This window comes from Streptopelia decaocto (genome assembly GCF_964273445.1).
Source record: "Streptopelia decaocto genome assembly, chromosome: 21".
NCBI lineage: Eukaryota > Metazoa > Chordata > Aves > Columbiformes > Columbidae > Streptopelia > Streptopelia decaocto.
The window spans coordinates 432,544-459,472 of NC_138676.1; the positions used below are offsets into that span (position 1 = coordinate 432,544).

Sequence of the window (26,929 nt, forward strand, 5' to 3'; positions counted from 1 at the left end):
GGGATTTTGAGTTGTGTCTGAAATTCGGCAAAGGGGGGAGCGGGGCTGCAGGACACCCTGAGCCGGGCAGGGCTCGGCCCGGGCAGGGCTCGTCTGGAACAGGGCTCATCTGGGGACGGGGCTCATCCCGGGACAGGCTGCAGAACCTGCAGAGACACCCTGAGAAACGGGAGCAAAATAATGGGGTGGATCCCTAAAAACCCCCAGGCAGAGTCGGGCAAAACCGGACGGTCAGAGGTTTGGATGCCGTTTGTCCCCCTGACAGCTCCCCGCTTGGAATACACGCACGAGCAACGGATGCTCGTTTCTTGATCTGGATTAGTGCCAGCTCACAAGGACCAGCTCTAAGGGTCTTTACGGGACTTTTCAGCCCAGCGTGGCTACACAGAGGTTCAGACCTCGGGCTCGGTTTCTCCGCTGATGGAGCGACCACCTCGTCCTCACCCCCAGCTGTGCGTCCCGAGGACGTTCCACCCCGCGCGGCAGAGCCGAGCGCTCCACAAACATAAAGCTCCGACTCGACCCGTCTCAAAGGAGCGTTCCAGAATCTGCAGCAGCCGGAGGGAACGTGGAAGGGTCCGCCTCCCCCCCACCGCTGCCACACACAAATGGGTGCCAAGAAAATAAAAACTAAAAAAAAAAAAGGAAAAAAAAGACAAAAAAGGAGGCGAACCCCGGAGCAGAGAGGAGGAGCCCAGCAGCAGAGCCCCCAAGCCGCCCGCGCGCGGGGATGGGGCAGCACAGCGACTACACGATGCGACATGGCCGAGGTGCAGAGATGGGGGTGCGCGGGGCGGCGGAGCCGCGGGCTGCCCTTACCTGAGCGGTCCCCAGCGTCCAGCTCCTCTGCGGAATTGGGCAACTGAGTAAAGCCTTACAAGTAAAAACAAACTCATTTTTCTCTGCGTTTCTCGAGCGACAAAAACAACACACTTAGAGCTGAGGATGAATCGCTTGGGGGGAGAAAAGAATGTGTCAATCACTCGGCACCTCCCGCCGCCTCGGGCAGAGCGACCGGGCGGCAGGTGCAGTAATTCCCTTCGTTACAGACAGAACATTCCTCGGTCTACACTGTTGGCACACGAAACATGGAGCCAAAGTCACTCACTCATAACAGCATGCACAGACCCCCAGACGCCGTCCTTCGGCCAGCATGGGGGCCGCTGCCCAATTTAACCGCTTCCATTTTGGTTCTCTATACCGAGCAATGTCAAATTGTCTTCCAATTTCCCACAAAATTCAATTTTTTTTTGGCAATGTTGGCAAGTCCAGCATTTTACCAATGAGCGAATATGGTGGATCCCATTCCAAAAGTGAGAGGCCCCTGTGTGTGCAGACTGCAGCCTGGCCCGCAAAAACCCACTCAACCTGCCTGTGCCGTTGCCCAGACTGGATGCGCGTCTGGAAAAAGCATCTACCCCAAAGCTGATAGAGCAGCTGGGCCAGACAGGCGCTGCGGCCCCGGAGAGCCGCTGCTCGGGGTGTGGAGGAGGAGCCGGTGGGGTCCGCGGGGCCGGAGCGCCGGGCTGGGCGCGGGTCCCGGGCCGGGCGCCGCAGCCGCGGAAACGCCCGTTGGAGATGCTGCTGCGGTAGAGCGGACGGGCAGACTGCTCCCCGCAGAGCGCGCCGTGTGTATACATAGAGATGTATATACATGCACAGCTCGTTAAAAATGGCATCTAAAGCACAGCGGGTCGCCCGGCAGCTGCGGGCGGGACGAGCTTCTCAAACGGGGGCTGTTGGAATCGGCAGCCGGGATCTGCCCGTGCGCGGCTCCCGGGCTTCGGGGAGCCCCGGTTTTCGCTCTAACACGGTACATGAATGTAATTACAGTTGACTCTCAGAAGCATCGGCCATGCAAACCGGGCTCGGGAGAGCAGCCTTTCAACCTTTATCTCTCCAAAATTGCTTCTGTAGAGCCCTCCCTTTCGCTGCCAAGGAACTCCATTTTCCCAATAATGAAAAAGGGCAACGCTGCATTTTTTATGAAGCAAAAGAAGTCTTGTTCAAAAGGAAAATTAACGATTCACCAATTCCGTTGCTACCTGCACCTGCTGTACTTACGAATGCCACCGAACGGTATAAAACCTGTTGTGAGGCATTTTAAATCCGTGTTAAATTACTTGTTGATTTTTTCTCATTAAACTTTCATATCGGCTCTTAAAGCCCTTCTTTTCACTCGCGATCAGAAGGAATTCAAAGCCTGCTGCCACTTCTGTTGGCGGAATGAAAGCCAAATTTCGCTGGGAAATGCCAATCTCGCCATTTCTGCGGGCAGAGCAGCGCCAGGAAAAGCGATTTCTCCTTTGTATGGAGCTGTAAATAAGCAATTAGGGATTCCGTTTTATGGCGCGCGTTCCCCGGCGCCGCGCAGAGCTCAGCGCGGGCAGGGAGCTTGTGATGTTTTATTCAGTCCCCCCAAGGACTGGATTTGTAAAATACACTTAGGAACGTCTTTACTGCGAGCTGCACTTTTAAGCGGGGCGTTTTCCAGGAGGAGAGGCGGCCGGACGGCAGAGCCGCTCGGTAACGTCACCGCGCGCCGTTGGCTTTGGGAGATCTGTGATCCCCCAGCGCTACGGGAAAGAGCAGCAAGAGCTCAACACAGCGCTGTTAACGTTCTCGTACAAAACCCCGCTCAGGCCGCGATTAAAAACTCCTACGGGCCTTTGGGGAGGAATTTCCAGCGCACAAAATCATTGACCTGCTGTGTTACGGGCAGGGTGTGTTCCGGGCTCTCTTGCTTCGGGGCGGGGACGTTTCCTGACTTTGGTCGCTGCTTTGCAGCTCCAGAGGAGATTCTGGCCCTACTGAGCCCAGGCTGGGCAGAAGCGCTGCCCGCGCAGCTCGGGCGCCCCCGCCGCGGCCCCCGCCAACAGCCAGAGCCCTTGGGCTCCTCCCGCCGCGGGGCAGGGCCCAATTTGGGTAAAAAGGGGCGAAATCAAGTCACCGCTCCTGCTGCAGGAAAAACCCACCATGTATAAGGTCATGGCTGCTTATACATGTCCCGCGTGCCCGGGCGAACGCGGGGCAGCCGAGCGGCCGAGGGCACGGACCCCGCTGTCCCGCGGGCAGGCGCCGCGGCTCTGCCGGCTCTGCCCAGGGCGCCGCGAGCGGGAGGGAGGGCTCGAGCTCGGGAAAGCCGGCTCAGCGCTAGACCCGGCTCAGGGCGGTGCAGCAGAAGCACAAGCCTTCCTGCCGGCCATGACCATGCTGTTATTGGAGTTCTGGCAATGAACAGTGCAGAGAAAGGAGAAAGTGCATCAGAAAATTGACAGTTAAGCTCTCATTTTCCAACAGAAGAGTCAACAACGTTCGTGCTTGGGCCACTCATGCACCGCTGCGTTAACTCCATTCCGCAGGAATGGCGGGGGCTCCGCTACGGCTTTCACATGCACACACACCACAGGACTCCTGGCCCCAGTCCTCTAGGATACACTCCAAAAATTGCATTGCTCAAAGGTCTTTCCCGATTCAAGCATTGTGCAGGTGCCACACTAGCCTGGCGTTTCGTTTTCTTTGCCATCAATCTCTTGTTTGGGTTGGTTTTTTTTTTCGTTTTAAATTTTTTTCTTCCCCCAATTCATTTGAAATGGTTTTTGGAGAAAATCCATTTGGCTGTAGTTCATGCCCATGCATTTCTAGTCATTCCCAGACATGCTCACTCCCATCGGACACCGGTCAGAACAAACGGCCAACATACAGGAACACCTGGAACACTCCATCCACACTCCAGCAACACAAGCTTGGAAAGAACCCCGAGTCTCCACGGGAAAAGCGGCCCCGGGGCAACGTGCGGGGCCACGGGGAAAACCGAGGGCTGGAGGCAGGAAAGTCTGTGGCAGCTGGTTCCCCCGGGACGCTCGCAGGGCCCTCTAGGGACAGGGGACACGGGCTCCGAGCCGCGGGAAACGGGCTGTGCTGCACCGCGGATCCCTGTCCACACGGGAAACGGTCCGTTCATCGGAACCGGGACAAACTCAAATGGCAAACTCGGCTGTGGATCACTCTTAATTAAAATCGCCAGAGGTTTGGCTTGCTTAGCTGAAAAGCGAGCTCGTGCCAAAGAACAGTGCACGCTCTGCTCCCGCCTGCAGTGAGCGCTTAGGCTCAGTTTTAACACCGCGGGAAGCGCTGGGGCTGCCGAGCTGTGCGCGAGGCTGCCCGGAGCAGCCGAGCAGGGTCACCCCAGACCGCTCTGCTGCGGCAAAGCCACGGTGCGAGAGTGTGGCCCCGCGCCATCGGCATCCCTGCAGCACCCCCGCAACGGCTCGCAGGGACAGAACGCCTGGGATCCCAAGCACCTCTTCAAAAATTAGATTTCAGTTCCAATTTTCGTAAGCCAGATCTCTCTTGTGCGGCCGAAGCGGCGCCGGCGCTCAGCAGGCGCGGGGAGCGCTCGCTCCCTCGCACACGGAGCCCGTTTCCACGGGGCGGGGGGCGGGGCTCGCCGGGCACTGCCCCCGAGTTCCCAACAGGAGCGCCAAGAGCGGACAGACTTTCCAGCCCTACAACCCGTGGTGTATTTCCGAGCTCGGTCCACCCGAATGGTGGTTTTCCCCTGGAGACTCCACCTCCCTTTGCCTCCCCTTCCAGGCTTGTCTTGCCACTCAGCAGCGCTGAGAAATAAGAGAAACAGGAACGTGATACCAACCGTGAGCTGCCGGTTCTGTCGTCGCCGTTGTGTCTACACACGGGAACAGAGGATTGGAGGAAGGGAAGAAACAGGAGGAACAGCATGCAAAAAAAGGGAAAATGGAAAAAATGGAACAGATAATATATGAGCAAGCTTTCAAAGAACATTGCGTGACAAGCAATAATAAAATGAAAGGCAAAAAGCATTTGAAGTGAGTTGCACTGTTTAGAAGACATGCCTCCAGTTCAAAAGCTAGGAGCCTGAGGAAAACAGTAAATTTCTCTTTTTGCAGGACCTTGCCAGGACAAATTACTGGTGGTTGCAAAGCCAGGGGGGCGGGAGACGGACAACACCGACACCAACGCTCCTGGTGGCGAGGACCAAAACAGAAGCTCGGGAGCAGGACCAGGAGCCAGCCCTTGGGAAGCAGCTTTTCCGCATTCAAACATTGCCTGCAGCGAAGCGCGGGACCGACCCCCGCGGCTCCGCCGGCCCCTCGCACGCTCTTTTCAGCATCTAAAACTCGGTTCTAGAACCGGCAAAGGCCGGTGGACGTTACCGGTCCCTCTCCCGCAGCAGTGAACCGGGTGACGGTACCGGGATCAAAGCGCGGAGACGGGCCGGCCGTTACTGTGGCGCTTCTGCGCGGCGGCACCGCCGGGCAGCCCGGGAGCTGCCGTCCCAGTGCTCTTTGGAACAGGCCGTTTTAAAGACCAACCCAAATCCAAAGGCTTTTCCTGGCACTGTCCTGTGCTATGTCCTCTTAACCAAGAGGTCTGAATCACCTTTATCTGAATTACCGGCTATTTAGTTGCCGAGAGCTGGCTTTTGGCCGCGTCCCGGGTTCGATGCAGGCAATGTTCCAATGAAGAAAGCCGGGAGGCGCTCCGGAGCGCGTCCCGCCCCTGCGGAGCAGCCCAGAGCTCGTGTTTTGTGGCACCGACAGACGGTCCCCGTTGGTGTTTCCCTGTGACGTGCGGACGGAGAACCCGGGGCCAGGGAGCCCCTGCACGGTCCCGGGCAGCGGGGACAAAGGACCCGCTCGTGGCGCTGCAGCCGGGGACAGCCGGGGGTCCGGGTTTCTGAGGCAGCGGTGAAGGCAAGGGGGGTACAAGGAGCACACAATACTTACAGATACAAGCTCTACGTGCTTTAGTTACGAAAGCAAAACAAATAAGCCCTGCACAATTTAACAAACTGCACCAAGATTTGCGTAACAGATTATGGAGCCGTCATTAGCCTGTTCCCACTGCCCACACGCGGTCCTGGTCCTGGCGGTCGCGTGTGGGGCCGCTCGGAGCCGCCCGCGCCCCGTGTCCCCCCCGAGCCCCGAGCCGGGGAGCAGAAAGGACACGGGGCGCGGCGCTCGGCTCCGTTCCCGGGGAGCGAGCCCAAACGGCGCCGCGCTGGGGCCCAGCGAATGGTGAGGGGAGAATGGCGGTGGAGGGGGAGAGCGTTTGTTTAGAGGGATCGTAAATCTGAGGATTAACTCCTGAGATAGCGGCTGGGCACCTACCAATAGTCTCAATTTACTGTCTTCCTGAAACAAAAGAAAGTTACGTCAGCTTTGACACTAAATAGAGAATCTGCTGGAAGCAAACTTGTATTCACGTGCTGGAAGAGATATTAGTGGAGAGAGTGCAAACTGGACAGTGCATCTCGCTTCCCCGGCTGGGGACAGAGACCGACAGGTTACAAAAAATAAACTTCTCAAGCGGTTGTAAGTGCGAACAAATATCCAAGTCAAACAACATGTTGGCTGCAGCTGGAATGACAAAGTTATGATTAGCAAATGGTTTGGATGGTTGCAATAGGGAACACAGAGCGGTTAAGTTCAGAGGGGTTTGCTGAGTCCCGCGCAGTCCCCGAGTCGCTTTGAGAAGAAGGACGAGACACACGGTGCCTCTTCCGGGAGAAGAACCTCGTGTTAGGGGAGAGCAAAGGCTGACCCGGCACCGGCACCGGCACCGGACAGACGCGCCACGGCCGCTCCGGCGTGAAGGCACGAACGCGCGGCAACCCGCGCACACAGCGACGCCACAGCCCCCGCCTGGCCGCGGAGGGACGTCCCGGCCACCCGTGCGCGCCAGAGACCGGCCGGCGTCAAACGGGCTCCCTGGCACCTGCCCGCGTGCCGCAGGCTCCTCCTTCCCTGCCAAGAGCCGCGTTCATCCGCCACGTCCTAGGAAAAACCACCTCTTCTCCTCAAACTGCAACCAACAGGGAAGGCCCCAAGATTCTCCCGACTTAACTAGTGCTGAAGGAAGCCAAGGACAGACTTTGGATCGCCGAACGCACCGCTCCGCGCCCCGGCGCAGGCGCCAGGAGCCGCCGCACAACCAGCTGGGGCCCTTGGGATGAGAAGCTGGTGCTGAGAAGGGCTGATCCGCGGGACGTGGCCGAGCCGAGGGGACGCAGGACGCGCATCAGCGCGGGGCGCTCCAGCTGCAGACGAAGGCTCCTCTTCCCCGTGCTCAGTGCCAGGACAAACAATTTGCCGGATGGGGACAAGTAAAACAATACAGTGCCCTTCCAAAATCTTGGTGTGCATCAGTTCACTAGAGGACTGGTTGATAATGAAAGAAGGTGTCCAAGAAAGGACCCATTGGCCTCTGTAGAGCTGCACGTTTCACTTAATTGTGATTTCTGTCAGCGCTGGCCAGAAGAACAGAGTTTAGCTGGGCCAGGTCTGGAACCAAGACGCTGACACGCACCGTCCTGCGATGCGGATGGTGTGATCTGCCAGGATTTAGGCCGTCCCCGCTTCATCAGGCAGCTGCACAGCGTGCACACACACATCTAGACACACGCATTTCTGGAATTACTGCATGAGGGCGTCTGGGCAACGTTCTGTTGAGTTACGAGCCCAGCGCTGCACCCCCTCGCTTCGTCAGACGGATTCGCTCCAGCTCCAGGCTGCTCGCAGAATGTGACGGGCCGGGCCCTTGAAACTCGGCCGTCACCAGCCCGCAGCCCCAAACAGAGCGAGCAGCGGGGAGGAACATTAAAACCCCAGCAGCACAGCCAAATGCGCCAGCTCGAACGCCTGAGCTGCAGCCTTAGAGAAGCACACGACACACGGGAGGCTAAAACCACAGCTATTGCAAAGAGAATTCCAGCAGCACGTCATCAAAGTAACGGCTCAATACACTTCAAAAATTTTAGGATGGTCTCCGTCAGCAGAGATATCCATTCAATATCTCGGCTTTTCAATTGCTTTCTGAACAGCAAACAAACGCCAATCTGCTCGCTGGCCTGGGGAGCTCTTGTTCTTCCCCGTTTTTCAGAGCGCTTCCCGTGCGCCGAGCGGGGTGAGCGGGAACCCCCGCGCGGCGCTGCCGGCACAGACGCATTCCCGCGCCGGGCCAGCCCCCGAGGCCGCTGGAGCCCCAAGAACCGCGTCGTCCCACCGAACGCGCACCCGCGCGCAGCGGGGACACCGCGTCTCACCAGCGCCGCGAGGCCAAGGAGCCGGGAGCCGGCGTGGGAAGCGCCGCAGCCGCTCCCGAGGAGAGGAGCGACGGACACGCCCTTCGCACCGCCAGAAGCTACGAGGATCCTCCAAAAAGCGGCTCCAGCTTGCGCTGGAAGCTTTTGCGCACGGGTGTGTTGCAACGCACCCCAGGGATGGTTTGATCTGCAGAGCAGATGTTGCACAAAACTAATCACAATCTGGATGGACGTTGTGTGTGACAAGAACAAAAACACCCCGAATTAGCGCTGCGGCCCCGGCTCCTCCTCACGCTCCCCAGGCAGAGCTGTGGGATCTGGGGTTCACTTGCGCCCCGCGCCGGTTTCACGGGGAGCGCGGCAGCGGGGGCGCCCGCTCCACCGCCTCCCCTCCCCGACACCCGCCTCCCCCAGCGAACCGCGGTGTCACCGGCGCCGCCAGCGCACGTGACAGCTCCGCGGCCGCTGCCAGGCGGACAGGTACTAAAAGACTGACTTTGTTTCATTTTATTGTCTGTAACAGGCCTGTCAGCTACTCTCTCTTCCTTTATTCCCTTTAATGCAGTCATATCCTGGATGAAAATGTCAGAAGAGCGCAGTATCATCTTTAAATTAACTTGACATTTTACCAGGGACGTGCAGAAGCTTCAGCGGAAAGCAAAAGTTAAATCAGAAATGATTTGGGGGAACAAATGCTGGGCCGAGCCCCCGCGCGGCGGCACCAGCGGAGCCCGGTTCAGGAATGAGCAAAGTGCTGGGGACAGGATCAGCATCCCCTCCGTTCGAGGCGGCTTCTTGGCACGCTGACCTGAGCTTTGCAAACCTGCCACGCTATTTCTCCTCAAAGACTCCAGGTTTTTGTGCGCTAATATTTCTCAGGCACCTGAGGTGAAAGAGAAACGTGGTGCTCTGTGCCCAGAGCTGGCACCTGGCTCGTGGCCACCACGTGTCAGCCGCTCCAGCTGCGGCACAGCTGGCTGCAGCCGTGACCCCGCTCGCGAGGGAGCATGTGGGGTCCGCACGGCCCCTTGTGCTCCCAATCAGCTCACGGGAGCCTCCAGCACCCGGATTCCTCGGCTGAAAGCGCCGCCTGCCGCGCTCCAAGGGATGGGGGTTGAGATGGGGTCTGTGCCAGCTCGCCGCCAGCGCCGCCGCGGGACGGACCGCGCGGGCGCTGCAGCTCCCAACACCGGCGCCACGCACCTTGCACCCCCAGACCTCCACCGAACGTGCTGCCAGGACACCTGCGCGATGCACCTGCAGAGCGTGCTGAACGCAAACGTGCCCGCACAGATAACGCTGCGCACCCCGAGGCGCCAGAGCAGCAAAGCGGCGCTGGGAAAGGCTGAGCCGCAGCGAGCCCCAGGACGGGTCTGCGGTTCGGAAGAACCTTTGTCTCCCGGGAAACAAGAGCTGTCCAAAACCAGCGTGTCAAGGAACGACTGCAGGGGTAATTCAAATTATGCAGTTTGCTCTGCTGTATCATATTGTACATCTTAATGAACAAAGCCACAAGGACAAATTGAACTGATAAAAAAGGGCTTGCCAGCGATAACAGCCGAAACACCAAAGGATGGCCGGAATATCAATGCAGCTGGAGGATACATGGAAAAGATCAAACTGTCACGCAGGAAATCTTTTCAAGCACCTACAGCGAAGCGAAGCCGCGGTGACAGAGGAAGAGCTTTAGAGGTCGTGCTGGTTTGGAAACTCCACCACTGCTCGGCTTCTCCTTCTCGCGGCCAAAAGCAGCAGGTTGGCCCTGCAGCGACCGCCCAAACGCTGCACGGCTCGGCGTGGCGGGGCAGGACACAGCGCCGGGCCCCGCGGGGGCCAGAGCGGCGATGGAGCCGCAGCAGGCACGGACAGGCCCGGCACCGGAACCGCACCGAGGTCGCCGCGGGGGCCATAGCGGCCGATGGGAGCCGCGGCAGGCCCGGGACAGGCCCGCACCGGAACCGCGCCGAGGTCACCGCGGGGGCCAGAGCGGCAATGGAAGCCGCGGCAGGCACGGGACAGGCCCGCACCGGAACCGCACCGAGGTTGCCGCGGGGGCCAGAGCGGCCGATGGGAGCCGCGGCAGGCACGGGACAGGCCCGCACCGGAACCCGCACCGAGGTCACCGCGGGGGCAGCGGGCCGGCTTCAGCCCCTGATCCGGGGGCGGTTTCCACCCCGGCTGCCACCAGCGCTGCTGCTGCGCTCAAGAACGGCTCAGCCTGCTGCTGCTGACGGGAATTAAGGTATCTATTGTCTCTTGAGGCTTTAAATAGTGTTTCAACACTACTATGCTATGTAATTCTAGAGATTATGTTAATTTGACCCAATTTTTCCAGCTACAAAGTCTCTCAACTATCGAAGAGCAGAAGCTTCTGGAGCCGCAGGTCGCTGGCCGGAACACACACGGACGTGGCTGCACGAGGGAGGCGAAGCCTCAGCTGCTCCGCGCGGAAAAGCTGAACTTGCGGGCAGAAGATGTGAAGATGCGTCAAGAAAGTTCAGCGTCAGATCGGTGTCAGGGAAGAATCTGAACATTTCTCTTATCGGCACTAACTGATCTCCCTCCTGCGCGTCCCCGGCAGCGGCTGCTGCCATCAGTGCACAACAACACGTTTCCATTGCATTTCCACCCTGTCAGCAGGTCACAGCCAGCACAGAAAGGCATCGAGGGGCTGCTGCAGACCCACCGGGTTTTGCCAACACGATGTCAGCGAGTCTGAGTTTGAGATCCTCCATCATTGAAAAAAAGGTGTGAGAAAAATGAAGGACAGCGCTCCCGATCTCGAGGCGCTTCGAGAACCACCCGCGGCCCTTGGCTTCTCAGTGCCAAAGGCTGGAAAGCTGCTGCCAAAGGCTGGAAAGCTGCTGCGGAGCAGAGCCCAGAACCGCCTGGAAAACGCGGAAAAGCAAACCCCAAACCCGCCGTTCCCGACCGAGAGCCCTGACCCGGAGCCTGGGCGACTGGCGAGCATCGCGGTCCCGGGACAACCCCCGAGACGGCCCCGGTCCCATGGAAAGGACGATCATTCACGTTTGCAGGCACCGACACAAACACGACAGGATCCATCAAGCATCCAGACAAATGCTTCCTTTCGACCTTCCAAAATTCACTGAAAGCATTAGCAAAGTACTGTAAAACAAAAGCGTACACGTGTTCACTTACAGCAGGACGCGCGGGACCGGGTTTCTCTGCCAGCAGCTCTCAAGGAGACCTTAAGTTTGAAACTACTGCGAAATGAAAGCTGGTGAAGTTAGGAGTAAATCCAGGATCGGAACAAAGCGAGCAGGTGAAAAGGGGGCAGGCGTCGGCGTCTCCAGCGTCCCCGGCCGGTGCCGGAGCTGCGCGGGCTGGGAGGCACCTGCGGGAGGAGGAAGAGCGTGGCGAGGGCGCCCGGGCGGCGAAGGCACCTGGGGAGGAAGGTTCGGCTGCTTTGTGCCGCGCAGCCCGACCGGTGCGGAACCTCGGAGAGAAGCCCCGGGCGGCCCGGGCAGGACACGTGGAGCAGCGGCAGGAGGGCAAATGAAACGTGAAGGCGTTTACACAGGGCACGGGTTACACGAGGAGAAACGCCGCGCCGTGAGCCACTCAACGCCCCGTTCTCACCTTCGCTTTGGCACCTCTACCCCCAAAAAAACCCAAAATAAAATAAAGGAAAGCAAAAGAAGCAAAAGCAGCAGTTGAAAGAAAAGACCAGAAAAATGACAATGCAAATGATTACAAAAATGAGCGAGGCCTTCCTTATGAGCCGAGAGAGCGGGTGTGCTGGGGGGTGTGACGGATGCGCGGGAGGGACAGAGGTGTCTCGAGATCAGCGGGTTGGTCCGTTCATCTTTTCTCACACGACAGGGAAGAACTAAAATGCTAAAGCCAACTCCTCAAAAAGGGTCCTACAGGTGCTGCGACTCCATGGAACTGGGGGTGGAACTGTGTTCTCGGGAGAGGGAGGCAGAGGGAGCGAACAGACAGGGACCAGCCCTGGGCACGAGAAAAGGCACCTCAAGCCACGCGAGGCCGGCTCAGTCACCGCAGTTACTACAGACCCACGTTGTGCTGCCGGCTGCTCGGAAACGGGGCCTGACGGGGCTGAGCTGCACCGACCGCCCGGATTAAATGAGCTCTGAGGCTGTTTCCCCTGCCCTCGGAAAGCAGCCGCTATCAGCCCCGGCACGGGAACGAGTCGCGTTTCCTGCCGCGGCCGCCCTGCCCCTCGGAGCCCGCGGCACCCGCGCCACGCGGCGCCGGAACCGCCGAGACACAGGGGACCCGCTGGCTCTTCCCCAGGCTGCATGCTCGGCTCAGAGACACAACAGACAATAAACAGTCATGACATTTCCAATGGTTATGAAGGTACCGTACCTGTGATGGTGGTAGGGATGGTGGTGGTGGTGGTGGTGGTTGTTGTGGGAGGAGGGATAGTTGTGGGGGGATCTGGATAAAATATAAAAAGGAAAATAACAAAAAAAGCAAATTAAGAAAAAACAAGCAGAACACAACAGTGGTCAATTGCGATCAGAGGAACACAAGGAGGCAAAGAAGCAGCGCGGCTGTCGGACGCCTGGCGGCCCCGAGCCGGGGGGACACCCGGGGGTTTGGGGAGACCCAAGGGGTTTGGGAACACCCGGGGGGTTTGGGGACACCCAGGTGGCTCGGGGACACCCGGGGGGTTTGGGGACACCCAGGTGGCTCGGGGAGACCCAAGTGGTTTGGGGGCACCCAGGCGGCTTGGGGACACCCGTGTGGCTCGGGGACTGCGGGCCAGGTCCTGCCCCGGGCTCGGTCACCAGCTGCAGCCAACACTGCGGAGCTGCCCCAACCCGCCCCGGCTGCAGGATCTGGCCCCCAACCTCCCCCCATTGGCCTCTACCATGCTAAAATAAATTAAAAAAGCAGAAATAAAATCCAGCACAAATAAGTCAATGGGAGAGATGGAATGGGAGAGAACAAGAAAAATAAACTGCACGCTTTCCAGGACAGAACAGCTCACACGCACAGAGACACGGCGCCGGCTCCGGGGAGCTGGCTCGGGCCCGGCCGCGCTCCCGCCCCCAACGCCCCCGCGCTGCCCACCCCGCGCTCTACGAATCCACGGCAGCGGGACGTCAAAACCACCTCCAAGTCAGCAATAAGTATAAAGAAATGAGACTGTCACTGCTAAATATCCATTTCAAGGTATGAAGAATTTCCCCAAGATGTTTCAATTAAAAAAAGTCAATGCTTTTCTGACAATTTCAGTGGAACGCCCTTGGTTTTGCTCCAGTGCATGGCTAATGAGAAACACGGGTGCGGGACGTTCCTCTGGTGACCGATACCCACGTCCCACACGTGCTGGACCTGCTGGGACCCAAACGCTGCCGCCCCTCCCGGCACCGGCGCGGCGTACAGGGCCACGTCCCCAGCGCCATCCCGGGCAGGACAAGGTAGACAGGAGATGGGAAAGGAAAAACATGTTCCAATGCCCGGATGATCAAACTGAATGCGCTAAGTAGTCGGGAAGACTTTGAACTGTGGATTGGTTCAGCAACGATAGAGCATGAAACGTTTCATGGGCTTTTGATTTGAGGTTTCCTCTACAGCACGTCAACGTCTCATCCCCAACGCATCTGCTGCTTTCATCTCCGAGCCAGCTCTCTCAGACTCCCTAATTAATACATCTGAACTTTAATTATATGCTGCACCTTTCTATGCTCCACTGGGCGTCCCGGAAGCGAAGGGACACGACCCGGCAGTTTGTCTGGCTGGGGACAGGGTTTCATGGTCAGACCATGAGCGGTTACAGCCCGTCCCCTCATCCCGCTGCCTGCGCCTCGGCCGGAGCCTCTGCCCTGCTCACGAGCACCCACACGCGCGTTGGGACCCGAACCCGCGGGGGCACGTGCGTGTCCTGCAGGGACGGGTGCGCCACGCCGCCAGCAGCGCCACCCGCCAGCCCGGCCCCGGGCAGCTCCCGCCTTCCCCTGCGGGCGGTCGCCGTGCGCTGGCGCCCGGAGCAGAAGGCCCCGCGGTGCCGGCCCGGTCGCCGTGCGCTGGCGCCCGGAGCAGAGGGCCCCGCGGTGCCGGCCCGGTCGCCGTGCGCTGGCGCCCGGAGCAGAGGGCCCCGCGGTGCCGGCCCGGCCGGGGGCTGCGCAGCCCATGGCCCCTGCGCTGCCTCCCAGCCAGCGCCTCCGGTTTCTCCCTTTCAAACGCTTAACAGGCTCCTTACAGCGCCCAGAGTGCCGGGTGCTGCCGGAACAGTCCTGAACATGCAGAACGGGACACGATGGGATGTGAAGCCGTTTCCTGACTGACGGACACGCGAAGCCCTCCCCGGCGTGGCTGAAACACCTGCCCCATGCCTGGAGGGCGCAGGCCACGTCCCCAGGAACCTGTGCCCCTCCGGGACCTCGTCCTGCGGCACCGATGGAGCTCGAGTTCTCGCCCATATCCAAAGTGCCAACTAACGAACAAGTGCGAGACTCCCAGCTCTGACTCCCAGGGCACCGACCTGCCCAGCGCTCCCCAAACCAGCACCAGAACTGCGCGGGAGCCGCAGCACGTCACTGTGGCAGCTCATGGCTGCACCTCCCATGGGTCCGAGCTCGTGGCAGCTGCCTGGTCCTATTCCAACCTCTCTCTTGCTTCTGAACAGCAGCAGCTGTTTCTTTAAGCACCGATGTAAAGAACGTATTTGTATTTTGTACCATAAGCACACAAATTACTCCATTGTAAATGCATCTCTGACTTCATTCTGTAAACCGGAATCTTTTGGAGTTACAGGCACTAGAAAACCACGGGATGATGCAGCAGACGAGCTCGATTGCAGCTCTTAACTATAGTTTTGGTTTTATCTTCAATCTTTGGGCAGGTTTCTGAGGCTGGGCTTAAAAAGGCTCATGTGCAAGTGGCATCTGGGTAGGAGATGCCAACTGCTGATCGGATCAGGGCGAGCGGAGGAGGATTTGGGCTGCGGAGCTTCGAGCAGCTGTTGCATGGAATGAATCGAGAGCAGAGCGAGCTCCTGCCCCACCCCGGGAACGGGAGCGCCCCGGCCCAGCCCGGCACCGCAGAGCGGCTGCCAACGGGCCGAGCCACCCGCGGCCCCGGCTGCTGCTCCTGAACCCGGGGTGGCTCCTCGGGCGCCCCTGATCCTCACCGCACGCAGCGTCCCGGCCGGGAGCGCCGGCTCCGCAGCAGCGGCAAAATAACGCCGAGGAGCTGAGCAATTCAGGGAGGTGCTTAACAGCGCTTGGAAAAGATGCTGAGCCGTGTTTTAGTGTCTGCTCAGCGGCCACAGACGGGCTCAAGTCACCACCTTCCTCCCGTTTATTCACTGGTTTGCAATTCTCTGGGGACGTTGGCTGATTCTTTCATAATTTAACTGAATGAAAGGCTCAGAAGCACCTCGGGCCGTCGCTGAGGACACTGGAGAAGGTGCCACAAAAGGGCGGATGGGGCCGGATGGGAGAGCCGGGGGCAGAGAACGCGGCCGCTCCCCCGGCAGCCCCGCTCCGGCTGCTCCCGGCTGCGGCGGCCGGCGAGGGGCCGAGCGCCGGCCCAGCGCAGCGTCCCGCCCGCCGCGGGGCGCCCGCCGCGCCGCTCCCGAACCCGCGCGCCAAACGGAGCGGTCGCTCGGCAAAGCGTTCCGAGCGCGGCATTGGCAATCGCGTGTAAACGAGTCTAGAAGAACGGTGGTTTTTCTCACGTACCGTATACAAACAGCATGTAATCCGCATGTGATTTCCCCACCGCGTTTGAAGCCTCACAGCGGTATGTACCATTATCTGTTTTGTTTAGGTTACTAATGAGAAGGTTTGAACCAGACACTACAACGTGTTGAGGCATCTCATCATCTACTCTTAACCACCTCATGTCCGTAGGCCTACAGAGGAGGGAGAGAAAGAAACAAGCACATTACTATTTTCCTATGGTAAAGATGGCATCTTCAATAGTTCATCCACAGACAGAAAGCCCAAACCAAGAAACACTGCAAAGAAATAACACATACTTTTTTGCGCTACTCAAGCCCAGATGCTATTGGGCTTCCTCTATTTAAATTTATTTTAACCCAACAGGAAACTGTATCCACACCTTAAATTTTCTGAAAACACTAATGCAAGCAGGAAGAAAGTTCATTAGTGGTTAATCATCCGCTTATTCAGTAAACCTGGAATCTGTGAGGCTCTGGACTAGAGGTGCATCCGCGGGGTGCTCTGGGTGCGGGTCTGGACAGCACGTGGCAAACAGGGACGTTCTGGCCCAGGCTCATCCCGCGGCGCGGTGCCGCGGACCCGGTGCCGCGGACCCGGTGCCGCGGACCCGGTGCCCGGTGCCGCGCGGGCTGGGGGCTCCTGCGCCTGATCTGACCAGATTCCTCTGCTCAGACCAAGCCAGGGATTTCTGCTCTCTGGTCTTTCGTCTCCCTCCGACCTTCCCTCCCCCAATGCGTATGTTGCCAAATTTTGCAGAGTGATGCTTTTGCTTAACTGGAAAAACGTCCCCGTTCATCTTAAACCTCTGTAAAGGATTGTATGAGATCTGTTTGTCTTACAAACAGAGAGGCAAACACAGCCCCCAGTTTTACTGCGTGTTTTCTTGCGCTTTGAGCGACACAGGTGAAGTGACCTACATAAGCGGACTCCTAGCGACACCGTAACGGTAAGTGGCATGCTGCCGGAGACGTGTCTGTCTTATTTAACGTGTCTATGTCTTATTCATCGCCTGGAAGGGAAAAAAGTCAAGCAGCCTATTCATTAAATCCCCAGATGACAGCGAGGGGGGAGCGGTGCGAGGGGCTCTGGGCAGGCTCGGTGGTGAAGGGGCCGCGCCAGCCTCCACGTGCCCAACAGCCCAAACTGGGGAGCGGGAACCCAGAAAACGAGGTGGGAGTCGCCAGCGCTGGGCACGCTCCGGGGACGCTGCCACAGCGCGGGGATGTTTGCACGAGTCTCATGAGCATGACGAAACAAAAAAGGAGAGTAAATACTCGACAGCCATAAATCCAAGCGGAAGAGAAAGTAGTCTTGGAAAAAATAAAGTCGACAAAACTCAAATGGGAACAATGGAAGTGTGGAAGAAGAGCTGCCCTCCCTCGCCAGGACCTTCCTGATGCACACATTCCTGCAGCTACGTGAGCGAGCCTCGAGGGCATGGCCAGAACAGGAGAGAATCAAACCTGCGTCTCATAGAAACCACACAGGGCACGGAAAAGGCAGGAGAATCATCGCGTGGTCAGTGTGAGCAGCCGGGCCCCCTTACCTGAGTGATCCGCTCCGCGGCGGCCGGCGCGCAGCACCCCAGCGCCAGCGGAGCTCCGGGACCGGCGCGCCCCGGGTCACCCACGGGATCCCCGCAGGGATCACCCCGGGGTCACCCACGGGATCCCCGCAGGGATCACCCCGGGGTCCCCTCGTGCGGCACCGTTCCCGTCTGCACCCGAGGCCTTGCTGCGCGCGACCCGGCAGCTCCGCCGGGGAAATCGCTCCCCGGCGCCACGCGGGAGCCCGTGCAAATGAAACAGCGTCCTGACCGCGCAGCGGGCGCTCGGGTGCAGAGAGCGTCTGTCTGCACCCCGTTCCGCCGCCCTCGCAGGGAAGGGCGCCCGGAGCCGCCGCGCCTCCCCGCCCCGAGGTCCCACTTACTGTGGCTTCCCGAAGGCGGCGCAGGTCAGCTCCAGCGGCTCGCCCTCCCGCGTCAGGCCTTGCACCGGGTAGTTCTGAGACACCCGCACCTGGGGCTTATCTGCGGGACAAGAACGGCACAGGTGAGCGGGGCCGGCGCTGGGCTGCGCGAGAGACGCTGTCAGAGACAACAGAAGATTTCAGTGCGTCCAAACGGAGCTCCGCTAAATCCTAAAACAACCAGAGGATTAAAGCGTTGGAGTTAGGGAGCCAGCTCGGAAACACTTCAGCGAGACCCTGCAGGAAGAAAAGCCACAAACCTAGAGTCCACAATTAAAAACTTCATCACCTGCTGCAGCTGAAACACAGGCTGGAAACACAATCGAAGCTGTAGCTAAAACATCACCAGAGCAAGAAATCAATTCAATACTACAAATGCCATTAAGCCATATATATTTTTCAGGAATTTACTCAACTGTAAGGAACAAAGGAAGGCAAAAAAATCAGTATGCATAAAGGTTGAAGCCATTTAAATGTTTCTATTACCTTTGAGAGTAAATGCTACCAAAAATATTGGCTTGCTGCATTTTATTAACTGTGTTTAACTCATTAACATGCTTCCTACAGAATAATAGAGATTAGAAAAAAAAGATGCGTGTCAGGATTTAACCAATTTAAACTCTCATAATTTTCAGTAATGGAATAAGCTCCACGAGTAAATCCTCTCCTGAGATGACTACAGCACAAACATTTTCCAACCTAATCCCCGCCGCAGATGCTCCTCGCAGCACAACTCGGCGGCTCCGCGGCTGCAGAGGGGACGGGGATGCTGGGGAGCCAGCGTCCCCAAACATGGGTCATGTTCCACTGTCCCCAAAACATGGGTCATGCTCCAGGGTCCCCAAAACATGGCTCACATTCCAGGGTCCCCCAAACACGGCCCCTGCTCTGCACGTGCCAAATGGAGACGGGGCAGCAACTGGGGTGTGGCGGGTGTGAGCTGGGGAGCCGGGGTCGCTGGGAGCAGCCCAGGGCAGCCGAGCGCGGTGCCGACCCTGCCGAGCCGCGCGTGACGGGGCCGCGCCAGAGCTCGCTCCGGGAGCAGCCCAGGGCAGCCGAGCGCGGTGCCGGCCCTGCCGAGCCGCGCGTGAGGGGCCGCGCCAGAGCTCGCTCCGGGAGCAGCCCAGGGCAGCCGAGCGCGGTGCCGGCCCTGCCGAGCCGCGCGTGAGGGGCCGTGCCAGAGCTCGCTCCGGGAGCAGCCCAGGGCAGCCGAGCGCGGTGCCGGCCCTGCCGAGCCGCACGTGAGGGGCCGTGCCAGAGCTCGCTCCGGGAGCAGCCCAGGGCAGCCGAGCGCGGTGCCGACCCTGCCGAGCCGCGCGTGAGGGGCCGCGCCAGAGCTCGCTCCGGGAGCACGAACGCGGGCGGGCGGGTTGAACTAGTGCTGTGCAGCAAGTAAATCACAGGCAGCATCTTAAACGCTGCGCTCAGGCTCCCCGCTCTCATTCACCATTCCCACCCCCCGGCCATCTGCTCGTCATTTATTATTTGCTTTGCGGCAGCACCTCCGCGCCCGTGCCAGGAACACGGTGCCATTACACCCCGTGCTGTGGGCAGAGCAGAAAGCCTTTTGAGCCCCATTTCCGTGGGAACACGGAGCCGCGGCGCCCTGTGCCGAGCAGGCTCTGCCAATGTCTCTGCAGCCTCTCCTGGTAAAGCTGGGCCGGCTCCCAAGGCCTGGACTAGCGCTTTGCCACCTATGACCCGCTTTGCTACCACCGGGCGGGTTCCAGCCGCGCCGCGCAGCGGGGCCGGGGCCGTCCCCGCGACCGGGGCCAGCGGCAGCCGAGCCTGTACCGCACGCGTTCCCACAGCCGGAGCCGGCACCGGAACGTCGGGCTCCGCGCCGCCGGGCGACCGCGCACAAACACACACTCGCGTCTATGCATCTGAGCCACTACACTCTGCGCTGGCAGCCAAGCAGATCTAACAACCCAAAGCTATTTCCTACTACGCCTATTCCTAGCAGCTTAAAAAAACAGCCCAGTAATTTAATAAGGCACCTTTATTAAGCTAAATTCATTCAAAAGCTAAGAGTGATATACAAGGTTAAATACCAGCAGTCTAAAGGTTACGCTGTAGCAGCAACCAATTTGAAAAACTTATTACAAGCCCATTCTGTGGTTGATGAGATTTCTGTCACAAGCAGCTACTGCGTGTCTGCCGGCACGGGAGCTGCAGCCGTCCCCGTCCTGTCCCCATCCCGTCCCTGTCCCCGTCCCCGTCCTGTCCCCATCCTGTCCCTGTCCCCGTCCTGTCCCCATCCTGTCCCTGTCCCCGTTCTGTCCCCATCCCGTCCCTGTCCCCGTCCCCATCCTGTCCCTGTCCCTGTCCTGTCCCCATCCCGTCCCTGTCCCCGTCTCCGCTCGATGCCCACACTGCGTGCAGCCCGGCCCAGACCCGCTCCTGCTGTTCGGTGCGTGTCCCAGTTCTCCCCGTTAGCTCCCAGCCCAGTCCCTGCGCCATCGGCAGCTGCTGTTAACGGTGACTTTGTACGAGCTGGGGCGATTCAGGGAGCGCCGAGCAGCGTCAGGCCCAGCACCGGCCAGCGCGCTTGCTCTAAAAATACCATCGCTTGCCGATTAGTCCCTAATGACCATCCTTTCAGATCTGCCAGTTAGTGATTTCTTAATCCATTTAAATGTGTGCTCCATCGATAGTGCTTAGATGTCATTAATCAGCCAAGACACCGCACTACGCCGAGGCCGGAGCCTCGTGGAGCCCTAAGCCCATTATTTCCGCCCATCTCCTCTCATCAGCAGCTCCGCGGTCACATCCAGCCGCTCCCCGGGCACGGGGCTGCGACGCGCTGCTGCACGGAACCCGCGCGGCTTTGCTGTCGCGCTCCGCGGGGCCACGGCAACCGCGCCCACGGAACACCGCGCCGCAGCTCCCGCGCCCCAGCAACGAGCGAGCGGCTCCTGCAACGCAGCGGCCTGCCCGCTCCAACAAAACCTGCACCGCAACAGCCGTTAAACTGCAAAACCGCTCCGGGAAACGCCTCTAAAGCCCAGGTGGCTCCTGACCCTCAGCCACCCATCGACAGCCCCAAACCCGCAACCCCTCCGGCGCCGCGCTCCCAGCTGAGGTTGGAACGCAGCCGAAAGCCGCCTTCCTGCGTTTTGGGGGGAAAACACACGAGAGCAGGGATGGGGAAGACAAGCAGCGTACGGGCAGCGTCCAGGACACTTCGTGCTGCTGCTTCTCTGTCTGGTTCCTGCTGTGTCCCGCGCTAACCTGGTGCCGCTCAGCGCCGGGAGCGGCAGAGTCCGGCCCTGTGTGTGTGCTCCTTCCTCCCTGAAAACCTCTTTAACGAGCTTGCAAACAAGCACCCAACTGGGAAATATCACAAACAAGAGTGGCTAATGCCCCAGAAAATCCAATAACTCGACACTTGGCTGGTTGTGGTGCTTTTCATAGTTACCAAAAGAAAAAACAAACCACCTTTAAATGAAAGTTTCTGAAGGGGTCACCGCCCGCTGAACAAAAAATGCACTGATTTGTCTTATAGAAATCTCCAGATGATAAATCACTTCACTGCATACTACACAATTAATACTTGTACTTGATAGAAGTACCAGGATTATCGGAGACGGGATGGCATGTATGGCCAGTTTTAACATAATTGGGTGCAAAGAATTCTCCCGTCGTATTAATAACAGCAGAGGCTGAAACAGATTCCATCCGTGCATATTTTAGAAGTACACATGTAGATATTATAAAAACGAATGTGCAATTAATTATAACTTCAGAAAAGCCAAAAAAATACCCACCCAGAGAAAATGCCAGATCAAGACTCTGACACTTCCACTTCCCGCACCACGTAATGAGATAAGGAAAAGTGCCACAAAGGCCGAACTTAAATGTCTCCGAGAATGTCTGGTTCCACTCAGCTCCTTAATGATCTTTTAATGCATTTTGTTGCTTCATTTCCTTTCTAAAATTACACTCCAGGCACCGGCCCTTCACCCCTCGCCGGCGGGGCTGGACGGCAGAGCGGGCGGCTGCGGGCGGAGCGGGGACGCTCCAACGCCATCCCGGGCCTCTCGTTCCAATAACGGCCCAGTCCACATGCACCCCGCGGCCGCCGAGGGCCACGGCATGTGCCACCGCCGGCTCACCCGCAAACAGCACGCGCCACCGCCGGCTCACCTGCAAACAGCACGCGCCACCGCCGGCTCACCCATGAATGGCACGTGCCACTGCCGGCTCGCCCATGAACAGCACGTGCCACCCCGGCTCACCCATGAACGGCACGTGCCACCCCCGGCTCACCCATGAACGGCACGTGCCACCGCCGGCTCGCCCATGAACGGCACGTGCCACCGCCGGCTCACCCATGAATGGCACGTGCCACTGCCGGCTCGCCCATGAACAGCACGTGCCACCGCCGGCTCGCCCATGAATGGCACGTGCCACCGCCGGCTCGCCCATGAACAGCACGTGCCACCCCGGCTCACCCATGAACGGCACGTGCCACCGCCGGCTCGCCCATGAACGGCACGTGCCACCGCCGGCTCGCCCATGAACGGCACGTGCCACCGCCGGCTCGCCCATGAATGGCATGTGCCACCCCGGCTCACCCATGAACGGCATGTGCCACCCCGGCTCACCCATGAACGGCACGTGCCACCGCCGGCTCACCCATGAACGGCACGTGCCACCCCGGCTCACCCATGAACGGCACGTGCCACCCCGGCTCACCCGCGAGCGGCACGACGGAGCCACAGGGCCGGCCCGGCTGCTCCGCTGCCGCGGCACAAGCTGTGCACTCACCAAACGGTCAGCTGGGAACGAGGGCTTGGCCGGCTCCAGCGCAGCTCCCCGGGTACCGCAGCACGGCTGCTGCTCCGCCCCGGCTGTCAAGGGTTTGTGAGACGGAGCGAAGTAGGTCACTTCGCAGACTTTAGTTTCCGCACCTTTCTTTCTGTGTCAGAGGAGAACATTTCAGTAAAATAAATACACGTTCTCAGCAACGCCTCTAAGCAAGCTGAGGCACTAACGCTCCAGATTGCCAGTGACACTTGAGGTCCTCACTTACCTGAAGCTGTTGACATGCCTAGCTTGGAGAAAATCGCCTTAAAGAGAGGCGAGGCCCGCACCTGGACGGGAGGACGCGCCACCCGCCTGTGCCCCTGCGCTGCGGAACGTTCCGGAGCCGCGGCCCAGGCGGCGGTCGGGCCCGGCAGCGCGGGCTGTGCTCGGGAAGGGCTGCGGCGTGCAGCGCAGCCTCGGGAGCCCGGCTTTGTGAGCCCGCCCGCCCGCGGGGGCGCGGCGCCGCTCCGGCCTGTCCCTTGCCAGGCTGCTGGCCGGGCCGACCATGACAGGAACCGGCTCGGCCCTCCCCGCTCTGCCAACTACACGTTTGTTCCACGTTCTGAAAAAACAACCAAACTCTTGAGTTGCATGTTAGAAAAACCTCTTCCTACTCTGCAACTTGGTCAGACCAAAACCACCTCATTATGTGAGAAGGCTCCATCCATCATCCTCCTGCCCTTCCCCAACGCGTCTCATCCCCGAGCTGGATACGTTAAGCGCAGAAAAATAAAACGTTGCCGAGAGGAACAACAGCCCGTGCGCTGCTGCTGTTTGACCAGGCGACGCGCTGGGCGGGAACGGCGGGACCCGCGGGAGGGGAGGCCGGAGGGGCGGCGCGAGGAAACGGGAGCGGGGTGGCCGCAGCTCTGCCCGGCTGCTCCGGATCAGCCGCGTCCCCCGCGCTGCGGATCAGCAGCCGGTACCAAATGCCGCCGTCTGGCCCCGCCCCAGCGCGCGGAGCCCGGGCGCCGCTGAGCGCCAGGAGCGCGCGGCTGCGACGCACGGCGCGCTCTGCCGCCGCGCTGCTCCGGCCACCTGCTCCGCCCGCCCGGCAGCCCCGCGCAGCGCCGCCACTGCCCTGCGCAGACACCGCACGGCTCCTCACGAGTTCGGTTCAGACTCGAGCCCAAGAGCCAACTGAACCCCCTCGTGCTGCTCTTCCCTCCGCGGGGGCTCCGCGCTGGCTGCGCTCCAACCAGCGGCTCCGGGACACACCGAGGGACGCCAAAACCAGCGCTAAGGGCGGAAACGCGGGCCACAGCTAACCAGGATAACCACGGCTAACCAGGGTAACCAGGATAACCAGGATGAGGATAACCATGGCTAACCAGGATAACCACAGCTAACCAGCATAACGAGGATAACCACAGCTAACCAGGGTAACCAGGATAACCACAGCTAACCAGGATAACCAGGATAACCAGGATAACCAGAGCTAACCAGGATGACCACGGCTAACCAGGATAATGAGGATAGCCACGGCTAACCCGGACAACCACAGCAAACCCGCGGCCTGCCCGCGCTCTGCCTCCCCGCACCGGGAGCCCACAGAGGCTGCAAAGCCCCGTCGCCGAGAAGGGGCTGATTTGAGAGCAATGGGAAAAAAGGCCGCTCGTTTTTTTGCGGAAACAGCGGCGTCTCGTGCGCCGTTAAACGACCGGGACGTCAGGGGTTCTGGAAGGGAGCCTGCAGGTTCACGGACGCCCTTCCAACCAAGGGGAAGGAACCCGGCCGGATTCCAACACCTCCACGTGCCAGGGGAGACGGGATCTTCCTCCCCCCGCGTTAAGTGTTTGATCAAGCCTCACCAAGGCGCTAATGTATTATTAAAGCTAATGGAGCTCTACAAGAAATGTTAATGGACATTAAGTTTGCATAAATGAATTACACATCAGCACAGTTGCAAGAAATCCAGTATCTGCCAATTTAGGTGGTATCTGATCGGCGCTGTTTTCCTCATTACAGGAACATTATTTCCTGCTAGTTTCAGAGATAGGAGAATTGTAACCAAGATGTTCATAATGAAACCACATAACGAAGCAGACGAAATAAATCAAGACAGGCCCAGGTGGGCACCTTGGGAACACTGAACACCTTGGGGGCATTACAGAAAATACCCTGGCGCTCATCGGGGTGTTACTGCAGACCCCATGTAACTCCTGCTCCTCTGATTTAGGAAACGAGCCGGTGTGCTACGTTCACAACACACAATATCGAGTTTCCGTTGCGGGGCACCGAGGTTCTGCGGGTGAACTCGCAGCAGCGCCCCGCCGTGTTGAGGCAGCGGCAGAGAAGCGCTTCTCAAGGGATATGTAGGTTGCTAAAAGAAAACCACTGAGATTTAATCTGTTCTGACAATGATAAAGCCCAGCCAGGAACCTTTGGTGGCACAAATTCTATGTACAGAAAGTGATTCCTTAAGAGAAGGAAAGTACGTATTTACGGGTTTGCGGAAGGGCTGGGAAAAGCCGCGGTTCAGCCCGTGAACTGGATTTCAGTTTTTACATAACAGGATATAACCCCAGCTATGCTGTAATTTCCTCACATCGCGAAGAGCTCCCGAACTCTGGAGTGACAGTTTCACACGGAAAGAGCATTAGAAGTGCTGCTACTCACACATGACTTCCAGGTAGCGCTGTGTCTGCAAGTCCTTGACGGCGGGGTGATCCACCAGGCAGATGACGGGGACGCCGTCGTCCTCGCGGGCCACCTTGAGCAGCAGCTGGCTGGTCACCGTGTACATGTCGGACCACTGCTCCACCTCCGACTTGCCTGCGGGAGGGCGAGAGCAGCGCTGGGCACGGCAACCCCGCGCCAGTTAAACCACGCTTAACAATCCCCTGGCGCCTCCCCAAATCCCCACAGCCCGCAATCGATGGAGCTACAAATCCCCTCCCGCTCCCGAATCGACAATAGGCTGGCAAAGCGATTAACCAGATTAGCGGCATTACGGGCAGTATCGACAGGCTGGGGCGTCTCGGCAGCGCTGCGCCGGGAGGGGACGCCGCGGCGGCCGAGCGAAGCGCCACTCGGGACGTGCTGCCCGACGGATCCACAGCGCCCGGCACAGAAACCAGCTCCGGTAACAAGTCTGGGCTGCCACGGAGAGCCCGGCAGCGCCGCGGCCCCGGGAGAGGACAAAGGTGTTGTCAACCCGGCTCACAGCTCCATGGACTTAAACCAACGGCACGTCACGGGCAATCAGAGTCAGTGAGCGGAATGTGCAAACACCGGGAGCGACCGGGCCTGGGGAGCCGAGAGACCCATCGCAAATGAATATTCAGCTGAACGGAGCCGCCGCTCTCTAAACAAGAGAGCTGGACGTGAAGGTGAATGGCAAGTCTTTGCAGCCCCGAGCTAGATGATCCTACTCGGAGCTAAAAGCGGGCAGAGAGCAACACGCAGCAGCGCAGAAGCGCAGCGCGGGCACAGCCAAGGTGACTGCGGGGATGGGACGAACCGCAGCCCGGCCCCGCTGCGGTGGAGCCGCCGGCCACGCGCTCCTCTGCTCCCGAGCTGTCTGAAGCAGCTCGCTCCGCTCGTCTCGGGTAACTTTGTGCTGCGTGAACGGAGCCGGTGACGGCGATCGCGTACCGGTGAGCTCCTTGTTGCCTTTGAACCACCTGATGGTGGTGGCGGGTCTGCTGGCCATGGCGGTGCAGTTCAGCTCGATCTCTTCTCCTTCAACAGCAATTTCTTTCTGGATGTCAATGACCAAGTTGCGTGGCGGGACTACAAAGAACGAAACAACATGGCATGTACTTGATGAAAAAGACATTTTTTCACCACTAACACAAGACAAAACCTTCAGGAAAACCCATAAAATCTCCTAGAGGAGACCAGCCCCCAGCATTTATTTGATCTTTCAATCGATGAAACCCTTTGATGGGCGGTTTCACAGTAATCAGAGTAAGCACTTCCATTCTCCACCCAATAATCATCGTAGCTTCGCAAATTATTACTTCTCAAACGTGTAACTTTCCGGTCTCTCGCGGGCAGGCGCCGCTCGGGGAGCACGGAGAGGAGACTTGCGAGCTGACGGTTGGGACCGGCACCGGGAACCGGGGACAAAACGGTGCCCAGAGCGGACAGGGCTCTGCGGCACAGACGCCCCCGTGTGCGCCGGCCCCGGCGCCCGCTGCTCCTCAGACACGGAGCTGGTCTGCGCCCCGTCAAAAACAATCCGGCAACACCCAGGAGCAGGTGAGAGCTCCGGGGGGTGACCCCGAGATGTGACAACCGGCCCTAAGCACCGCGACGCGGAGGGAAGGGACCTCTGCCCACGGAGCCCGGGCTGCGGGGGCAAAACCAGCGGGAGCCATCGCCAGAGTTCCTGCAGTTTCAGAACAAACCCAGAACTTCCAGAGGAAACTCA

General features: G+C 59.3%; 1 protein-coding gene across 5 annotated transcripts in view; it reads right to left on the reverse strand.

Annotated features, from left to right (window-relative positions):
• CADM1 (cell adhesion molecule 1) overlaps nucleotides 1-26,929 on the reverse strand; it is a 96,356-nt gene that overhangs the window by 6,909 nt on the left and 62,518 nt on the right. For 2 of the 5 annotated variants that reach the window (XM_082070529.1, XM_082070528.1), the window contains exons 4-10: nucleotides 26,149-26,286; nucleotides 25,171-25,326; nucleotides 17,701-17,800; nucleotides 15,769-15,941; nucleotides 12,443-12,514; nucleotides 4,655-4,687; nucleotides 820-873 (exon numbers count right to left, since the gene is read on the reverse strand). In XM_082070529.1, coding sequence (XP_081926655.1) covers nucleotides 820-873; nucleotides 4,655-4,687; nucleotides 12,443-12,514; nucleotides 15,769-15,941; nucleotides 17,701-17,800; nucleotides 25,171-25,326; nucleotides 26,149-26,286 — 726 coding nt within the window. The remainder of the gene's footprint in view (nucleotides 1-819; nucleotides 874-4,654; nucleotides 4,688-12,442; nucleotides 12,515-15,768; nucleotides 15,942-17,700; nucleotides 17,801-25,170; nucleotides 25,327-26,148; nucleotides 26,287-26,929) is intronic. The other 3 variants (XM_082070530.1, XM_082070531.1, XM_082070532.1) reach the window with 3 other exon arrangements.